Source organism: Bison bison, unplaced genomic scaffold (assembly GCF_000754665.1).
Source record: "Bison bison bison isolate TAMUID 2011002044 unplaced genomic scaffold, Bison_UMD1.0 scf7180017864155, whole genome shotgun sequence".
Lineage (NCBI taxonomy): Eukaryota > Metazoa > Chordata > Mammalia > Artiodactyla > Bovidae > Bison > Bison bison.
This window is the reverse complement of record NW_011494727.1, coordinates 312,393-322,238: the sequence shown is the minus strand read 5'-3', so window position 1 is coordinate 322,238 and position 9,846 is coordinate 312,393. Positions and strand designations below refer to the sequence as shown.

General features: G+C 49.3%; 1 protein-coding gene across 1 annotated transcript; it reads left to right on the top strand.

Moving 5' to 3' along the window:
• Positions 1-966, top strand: LOC104989444 (myeloid-associated differentiation marker-like). Its single transcript, XM_010841123.1, has one exon. The coding sequence runs from the start codon at positions 1-3 to the stop codon at positions 964-966; it is 966 nt and encodes a 321-aa protein (XP_010839425.1).
• The last annotated feature ends 8,880 nt before the right edge of the window (positions 967-9,846 follow it).

Below are 9,846 nucleotides of genomic sequence, written 5' to 3'. Positions count from 1 at the left end.
ATGTCCACCACTTCGTCATCCCCAGGCCTTTGCTCCTGGACTGTCATGGGCTGCTCCGTCCGCCTGCTGCAGCTGCTCTCCACCGGTGTGGCCTCCTCCCTGGTGGCCAGCGTGGGCACTCAGCGGGTGGGCGTAGATAACTGGTTCATGTTCTTCTGGTGCTTCTGCTACGTTGTGACCCTCCTCATCATCATTGTGGAATACAGTAACCTCCGGTCCCACTTTTCCTCCCACTGGTACAACTTCCCCATCAACTACGCCTGCTATGCCGCCCTCTTCTGCTTCTCAGCCTCCATCATCTCTGCCACTACTTATGTCCCGTTCTTGCCTCAGGGCCCCACCCGGAACCACGCCATCACTGCCACAGCGTTCTCTTGCATCGCTGCTGCGGCTTACGGGACCGAATTTGTCGGGACCTGGGTGGGTCACCGGCCCAGAAGGATCATCACCTATGTGCATACGCTGCATGGCCTGCTCAAGCTGCTGGAGAACTTTGTGGCTTGCATCATCTTCGCCTTCATCAGCAACACCTCCCTGTACCAGCACCAGCCAGCCCTGGTGTGGTGCGTGGCTGTGTACTCCACCTGTTTCATCCTGGGGACCCTGGCCATCCTGCTGGGCTTGCTCTACTGTGACAATTGGCTGCCCATCCGCTTCCCCGTTTCCCAGCTTGGGCTGACCCTGTTTTGCATCCTCCTCTACATCAGCGCTCTGGTCCTCTGGCCGCTCTATCAGTTCAATGAGGAGCTGGGCGGCCAGTCCCAGCGATCCAGTGATACGACCTGCAGAGATGAGTTCACTACTTACGTGTGCAACTGGGACCAGCGACTGGCTGTGGCCGTCCTGACAGCCATCAACTTGCTGCTTTATGTGGCCGACCTGGTGATTGCGAGCTGCCTGGTCAGTGACAGGCTCCACCCACGGGCTCCAGATTCCCTATACTTATGGAGATATTATGTCGTCTAATGTCTCCCTGGCTCCCTCTCTCCCTCATCACATCCTTCTCCACTCATTTCACTCTCCTTTCCGTTTCCTTCCCTCCTTCTGCTCTGTGTCCTTCCTGTTCTGTGTGGTTGCCCACACCGTTTTGCCTCTTTCTCATTTTTCCTACATTTTTTGCTTTCTGCCCCTTTTCTGGTCATCCTTGGTTTCTCATCTCCGGTGTCCTGACAACCTCTCCCCATTTTCCTTCTTCTGATCCATCAGGACCTGAGACTCCTTCCTTCTCTGCCCACCACCCCCTCCTCCTAAGGTGCTGACTCCACGGCACAAAGCCATCTGTGCAGCTGTTGACAGCCTGGGCCTCTGGGGGGGCCTTGTTGCCAAAGCACATCTGTCCCCTTGGCCGTGCCTTAGTTGGTGTGTGTGTGGAGGGTGGTTTGGGGTGGTGGTGGGTACCTAGTGATTGTGTCTGCTTTCTCCCAGTGGTGGGCAGTGTACAGTGCTCTTCCCTTCTAACTGAAAAAAAGCAAAATAAAACTCAGGGGGTCAATAATTTCCAGTGGGCAGAAGGCTTAGAGCAGGGACCCTGGATTTTGAGACCCCACCTGGATTGCTCAGCCCACCTGAGACTGGCTCCAGAACTTTTACAAGCTCACTAAATACCTGCTGCCTAGAGGGTATCTTAGAGGAAGCCAGGGGTGGATGCCTTCCATCCCAGCTGATCTCTGGGTATCAAACAAGTGTAATAGAAAGCAAGCTCTTGTGCTTTGTGCTCTGTAAGGCCAAGCAATACCGGAATGTCTGAGTTTGGAGTAGAAAAAAAGGTTTACTGCAAGATCATGGGAGGAAAAAGGTGGCTCATGTCCAAAAGCCCTAACTCCCCTAAGAGTATCAGGATATTTAAAGGCCAGGTAAGGGAGGAGGGTCTCAGGATAGCGAGCAGCTACTATGCAATGCTCTGATTATGAGTCCTTACCTCCAGGAGGCCTGGGGGCTATGTGCTCAAGGTCTTGAAGTGGTTCTGTTTAGTTCAGTTTAATTTCTCAGCCGTGTCTGACTTTGCAACCCCATGGACTGTAGCACGCCAGGCTTCCCTGTCCATCACCAACTCCAAGAGATTACTCAAACTCATGTCCATTGAGTCGGTGATGCCATCCAACCATCTCATCCTCTGTCGTCCCCTTCTCCTCCTGCCTTCAATCTTTCCCAGCGTCAGGGTCCTTTCAAATGAGTCAGTTCTTCACATCAGGTGCCAAAGTATTGGCGTTTCAGCTTCAGCATCAGTCCTTCCGATGAATATTCAGGACTGATCTCCTTTAGAATGTACTGGTTAGATCTCCTTGCAGTCCAAGGGACTCTCAAGAGTCTTCTCCAACACCCCAGTTCAAAAGCATCAATTCTTCAGTGCTCAGCTTTCTTTATAGTCCAGCTTTTGAAGTGGTTAAGGTCTCACATTCACTCAGGGTTTTTCACATCTGTAAAACAACTCTGAAAATGTGCATCAGATAGTGTTTTCTAGGTACTTCAAAAGGATCTAAAGCAGAGGGTTTGAGGGAGGGATCTCCAGTATTCTTGCTTGGAGAATCCCAGAGAAGCCTGTGGGCTACAATCCATGGAGTCGCAAGAGTTGGACACAACTGAGCGACTAACACTTTCTTTCTGGTCCAAGAAGCCCCCATAGGGTCCTGCTCAGTTACAAAAGAAACGATCAAAAAAATATGGTCTTGGAGAAACCTGCCTGCAAGTTTGCGAAGGGCATCCCTGTGGCCCTCCTGCCTTAGTGTTCCCAGGCCTCTGCAGGAAGAAGTAATGGCCACTGCCAGCCTTAAAGGTGATGATAGGATGGGTATTTTTTGCTTTGATTTTCTAGTCTGGGTGGCAAAAATTACTGGGTGACCCTATTCTTAAAGGGAAAGTTTCTTTTCAAATTTTTCTTGGGAGTGTGGGATGGGTAGATGGGGAAGGAGGGAGGTGGGCAGGGCATAACATTTTAAAGAAGGACATAGCCCAAGGACACGGCATAAATTGATTATTACTGAAGTAGGGGATAGATGGGCCCCTGGAATGGACAGCTGGTGTTTGTCAAATGGGCTAAAATTGAAGCTCTGTTCTCAACCAGACACTCCAAAGACAAAGCTAGTGGCAGAAGCTGAGCTCTGTTAAAACAGAGATAAGGTTTCCACTCCTGAGGTCAAGGAAGACTTCCCCATCTGCACATGTGTGGAAGGCTGCTTGTAGTTCAAAAAGGAAAAGGGCAGCACCCCATAATAAGTGTGGACATGTACCCACAGGCTTCTGCATTGGGATTCATCTTAGCAAAAAGTTGCATACACATCTTGGTCAAATGTAAACAAAGACCTTGAAGGATTATCCTATATAAGCAACATAAATCACCTCCTATTGCACTCCTCTCCAAGTGTCTATTTCTGGGCTGGTTCTGACTTAAATAAAAAAACTGTTTCTCTGTGTGTTTTCCCACATGTTATACTGTGTCTCTAATAATAAACTGTGTACCTGTTTTTACGGTTTTTGCCGTCTTGAAACGTTCTTGCTTTCAAACGGGGGAAAGAGCAGGGCCACTTTTCTCCTGGCCTCCAGCCCCTGGTGGCAAGGAGTCTTAGTTTTCATCCAGGCTACCCAGGTTCAATTCCTGGGCAGGAAGCTAAGATCTCTTGTCAGGACCATTCACAGCTGTCTCTCTGAAGTCAATGCCAGACTGCTTTAGTTAAAGAAAGTGGTAGGTGAGGCCAGCATCTTACTTGCAACAGGCAAAATTGGATGTGGGCACACCAAACAGGAGGAAAGAGCAAAAGGAAGGAAGGAAACAGAAGTCTGTTTAGAGTCGGATGGGCCTGGAATGAATCCCTTGGGTTCTTAACGTCACCTGGAGACCCTCATCCATGTAGTGGGCTGTTGAGGACACTCCTTGCAGGGTTGTGCCCTCTCTGCATGAACAGCAGCCAAGGGAGAGATGAGGGAGAGGCTGAATGGTGACAGAAGTCCCCACAGTGGTGTGCTCATCTCCTAGGCCAGTGGTTTATCCATGATGACGCAGCATAATCACCTGATGCTCTGGCAGTGCTTCTCAAACATGGTTCCCGGGCCAGCAACAGAATATCAACATGGGGTAGAGGGCGTCAAATTAAAAAAAAAAAAAAGAACATGGGAGTTGTGCTTTAAGTTTTATTTGGGGCAAAATGAGGACTGTAGCCTGGGAGATAGCATCTCAGGTAGCTCTGAGAGACTGCTCCAAAGAGGCAATTTATATATGATTTTCATGAAAGGGGAATATGTGCAGTCAAGCACATATTTTTCCAGAAGGTTCCAACTAGTCTCATGAAGCTTTTGCTAGTCATGAGGAACAGTGGTCACCATGAAGGATTTAGTGTTTTTGTAGATATGAGGAGGTACAAGAACTGGGCTCATAAAATCGGCTCCTGAAAATATCTGTCTAAAGACCTGTCCTGCCAGGACCCCAAGCACAGAGGGCCTCATTTCTGCTCTCCACCCTGAACTCCTTTTAGGGGGTGTTGAAGGTCAGCAGCTGCAGTAGCACATGATTTAATCCTTGTAGAGGTAGATGGCAAGTGCCAATTTGTAGCTGATAGGGGGAACTTGTTGGGAATGCAGATTCCTGGGTTCTACCTGAGACCTGCTGAATCAGAAATTCTGGGATGGGGCCCAAGAGCCCCCAGGTGATGCTGCTCTTGGTCCACTGTGAGAACATGGTGCTCAGGTCCTGGGGTGCTGAAAAACCCCTCAGGTGACTCCAATGTCTTAACATTCAGAATCACCTCTAGAACGGAACTTCCATGGTGGTAGTGGTTAAGAATCTGCCTTGCAGTGCAGGGGACATGGGTTCAATCCCTGGTCAGGGAACTAAGATATCACATGCCATGGAGCAACTGCGTCCACTGCAACTGGAGAGTCTATGTACTGCAATGAAAGATTCCACAAGATAAAAAAAAATCCAATGCAGCCAAATAAATAAAAGAAATAATTCTAGAAGTCAAAATACTAATAGGTTTCTGCCCTAACCCCATTGCCCAACCCCAGTGATTCTGGTTCAGTGAACCTGAAACGGGACCCAGGCAGGGATTAAAAAACAACTCAGAAACTGATTCCAATTCACAGTCACTGCTCTAGTTTGGACCCTTCTCCCCACACACTATGCACAACCTTTCTTCACAGGCTGGGCCCTGCAGCAGAGGATGACTGCTCTCCTAGGTGGGCCTGTGGTGCAGAGAATAATCACAGTTACAGACATTTGGTGGCTGCTTGATCTATGACAGGCCTGGTGCTTGGGGTTTGTATCAACATCTCATGAGAACCCTATGAATGGTTACATTCCCCTACTTTACAGAGGGTGAAACTGAGGCACAGAGAGGTTGCGTCACTCACCCTAGGTCACACAGCTACTAAATAGCAGAACCAGGATTCCATCCTAGTTCCTCCAGACTCCAGAGTCCACTACCTTTTCTCCCCCTTTTTAAAAATGAGAGGAGGTGTAACTGAGCAGGAACCCATGAGATCTTCCCAGGACAGGCCCCTCCCCGATATCCTCTGCTTTAGCTCTTCTCTAGTTTCTAGTTCCAGAAAAACATCTATTTCTGCTTTATTGACTATGCCAAAGCCTTTGACTGTGTGGATCACAATAAACTGTGGAAAATTTTGAAAGAAATGGGAATACAAGACCACCTGACCTGCCTCTTGAGAAACCTATATGCAGGTCAGGAAGCAACAGTTAGAACTGGACATGGAACAACAGACTGGTTCCAAACAGGAAAAGGAGTACGTCAAGGCTGTATATTGTCACCCTGCTTATTTAACTTACATGCAGAGTACATCATGAGAAACGCTGGGCTGGAAGAAGCACGGGTTGGAATCAAGATTGCCGGGAGAAATATCAATAACCTCAGATATGCAGATGACACCATCCTTATGGCAGAAAGTGAAGAAGAACTAAAAAGCCTCTTGATGAAAGTGAAAGAGGAGAGTGAAAAAGTTGGCTTAAAGCTCAATATTCAGAAAACTAAGATCATGGCATCTGGTCCCATCACTTCATGGCAAATAGATGGGGAAACAGTGGAAACAGTGGCAGACTTTATTTTTTGGGACTCCAAAATCACTGCAGATGATGATTGCAGCCATGAAATTAAAAGACTCTTACTCCTTGGAAGGAAAGTTATGACCAACCTAGGTAGCATATTCAAAAGCAGAGATATTACTTTGCCAACAAAGGTCCGTTTAGTCAAGGCTATGGTTTTTCCAGTAGTCATGTATGGATGTGAGAGTTGGACTGTGAAGAAAGCTGAGTGCTAAAGAGTTGATGCTTTTGAACTGTGGTGTTGGAGAAGACTCTTGAGAGTCCCTTGGACTGCAATGAGATCCAACCAGTCCATTCTAAAGGAGATCAGTCCTGGGTGTTCTTTGGAAGGAATGATGCTGAAGCGGAAACTCCAGTACTTTGGCCACCTCATGCGAAGAGTTGACTCATTGGAGAAGATTCTGATGCTGGGAGGGATTGGGGGCAGGAGGAGAAGGAAACGACAGAGGATGAGATGGCTGGATGACATCACTGACTCGATGGACGTGAGTTTGAGTGAACGGACACGACTGAGCGACTGAACTGAACTGAGCTAAACTGAAGTTTCTAGATAATAAATAGTAGGTGATGCACATTTCCTGAGATGGTCCGCAGATGTGAAAACCAACTCCCTCTCCAACAAATGGAAGAGGTTAACTGCCTGATGGCCAGAAGCACGTAGCCCCAGGCCTCCTGGAGCCTAAGGACTGATAGAGTTCAGCCCTGTGACACCACCTTGCAATCACGCCATCAGCCAATCAGAGAAATGTGCAGGAGTTAATCACAGACCCTAGGACACTCCCTGCCCCCAACCTGGCTTTTAAAAATGCTTTGCTGAAACTCTTCAGGGAGTATTTTAGGGCACAAGCCACGTGTCTCCTTGCATGGCTCTACAATAAACCTTTTTCTGGTCCAAACCTCAACATTTCAGTTTGTTTGGCCTCACTGTGCATGGGGCCCAAGAACTTGTAGGAACAGAGGGATGAGGTGCTGAAGGTCAGAAGGGGGCACCCATCACTTCTCTTGTACATTTGCCTGGAAGCTCCCCAGTGCTGGGGCACCAATTTTAAAATGGGGTGAATGGACCTCTGAGCCAGGTGCCACCCCCAGGAAATAATGCCCCCCTCCCATGAGCAAATGGAACTGGAACAGGGAGGCAGAGGGAGGGGTATTGATTAGTCATGTGGTCTGCTCCCTGGGCCCACAGGATTCAGGGTGTTCCTGTCCTGGCTCAAGTGCTCATCGCCCTCTCAGTGCTGGATGGTGTCCACCAACACTTGACTCAGAGAGAATAAAGAAAAAGAGGAGGATCTGAGGGAGTAGAGAGAATATGGAACCATTTTACTACTAAAAAAGCATTTTCCAAGAGCAAGGGAATATTTGCTCTGGAAAGATGAGGATCTAGTCCTCGGGCAGGGCCGGGATGAACTCCACCAGGCAGGCAGCCCTACTGCTCTCGAATTCTCCTGGAGATGAGGTAGAGCTCCATGGCTGCCCTGGTATCTTCCACCAAGTTGTATCCCAGCACACTGTCCTGCAGACTCAGGACTGAGAGGGGCCTGGGGGCTGAATCCAGGTGCCAGGTGACCTGGGACTTCTCTGCTCACACCCTGACTCCAGGGCTGAAGTAGGTCAGAGTGAGTCTCCAAGGGCTCTGATACAATAGTCTCAGCAAGTGCTGAAGCAGGCCTGGCTTCAAGCAGTTCTCACAGGGAGGCCAGGGCCTGGAGAACATGGACACAGATGTTTCTAGAGTGCTCCTTGCTCAGCATGTTGAGAACAGGGATCTTCAGTGAGTCTAGGAGCTGATACTCTGTCCTCGGTCCCTGGTGCCACAAGCCCAGCAGAGGGGCCCAAACTCAGGTCTATTTCCCGCCTCCTGCACATTCCTGCTCCCCAGACAAGCTGCCCCCACTCCTCAGACTGGAGCTCAGGTTTTTCCCTCCCCAGTCCCTGCTTCCTGCCTCCTCCACTAAGACACACCCTTCACCCTCCACTTGCACTTAGTGTCCTGCCTGCCCCTGTCCTCCATCCCTGCTCAGGATACCTGCCCTCCCCTCTGTGGACAAACCCCCAGATGTGCTGATGGTCAGGTCATGGGTCACCCTCCCTTCAACCAAGAGTTTCTCAAGGACTGGCTGGGCCTTGCTCACCCAGGTCCTCAGCCTCTGGTCCAGAGCAGGTGCTGAGTTAGAAGGGCCCCTGTGTGGCCGCAGCTCCTAGTGTCCAGCCCGCTTCCCTGGGCCCTTCTACCCCAGTGAGCTCCCAGTTCTCAGCACACACCTGCCCCTGCCTGGGACCTCAGGGGGACCATCTTCGCCTGTGAGTTTGAGCTCAGGGTCCCTCTCTCATTTTTTGATCCCGCTCCCCCTGCTCATTGCATATGTGCCACTCTCCTATCTGAGGGGAAGTCCCAGAGGCTTTTCTGAAACTGAGAGTTAGTCCCCAGGTTACAGCTCAACAATGGCTTCCCACTGAGTCCTAAGTGCTCAATGTGATGCCCAAGACTGTCTGTCCCTGTCAGACTCTACTTGCTCTCTCTCCCATAAACATTGCTCTGTCCCCCCTGCCCCTGGCTTGTTCTGTGAGAAGTACCCTTCCCCTATCATTTCCTAAAGATGCAAACTCCAGACTGCAATCACTCTCTTAAAATGGTTTAATCCAAATAGTGAAGAATATAGCAACCCACCTTCCCCAAAGGTTTCAATAGTCACCTTCTGAGGGTCCTGTGATGGGGGTCCCAGAACTCCTGAGTCATAGAAGCAAAAGGGGACCGTGAAGATGAGTGCAGCCATCATTGTCAGGACTCAGACTCCTTGGTCTGCCTCCAGAGGACTCTCTTGTCTATCTCGGGACCTCGGGCATTTGAGGGGCACCACAAGGGGGACACCTGAGTATGAGCTCAGGACTCTGCTCACCCACACCTGAGGGGAAGGTAGTGCAGGAATCACCTGACTTACCTCTAAGGTCAGCTTTCTACCCTGAGTCCCGTGGGTCCATTAATGTCCTGGGAGATAGGATTTAGGTGGTCTGTAACAGACTTATAACAGAATGCAATGTTTCCAAGGTATGTGCATGCATATTTCTGGGATCATCATATTCTCAATGGGAATTGTGTACTGGAAAAGCTGAAATGTTTCCAAGGGGCTTTCTGTATCTCCAAAAGAAGTAGATATTGTGTACTAATATTGTGTACCAACAGAATAAGTGAGGGAACAAAGATTTAGGATTCTCTCTGTGTTGTCCATCTGGAGCAGTGACTTCCCTTGGCATCAAGAGATCAGATCAGATCAGTCGCTCAGTTGTGTCTGACTCTTTGCGACCCCATGAATCGCAGCACACGCCAGGCCTCCCTGTCCATCACCAACTCCCAGAGTTCACTCATGTCCATCGAGTCAGTGATGCCATCCAGCCATCTCATTCTCTGTCATCCCCTTCTCCTCTTGCCCCCAATCCCTCCCAGCATCAGAGTCTTTTCCAATGAGTCAACTCTTTGCATGAGGTGGCCAAAGTACTGGAGTTTCAGCTTTAGCATCATTCCTTCCAAAGAAATCCTAGGGCTGATCTCCTTTAGAATGGACTGGTTGGATCTTCTTGTAGTCCAAGGGACTCTCAAGAGTCTTCTCCAACACCACAGCATCAAGAGAAGTAGGTTCAAAAAGATCTGGTAGCCTCTCTGGGCATTAAATTTCCCCAGCTTATCTCTTTCCCAAACTACAGCATCAGAGCATCTCTGGATTGAACTACAACTTTGTATCTTTTAACAACGCCTCCCCCCACCTCCCTGCCCCACCACTGTTCTACTTTCTGCCTCTATT

Coding starts and splice junctions, on each gene's coding strand:
- LOC104989444 (XM_010841123.1), top strand. CDS start 1: ATGTCCACCACTTCGTCATCCCCAGGCCTTTGCTCCTGGACTGTCATG.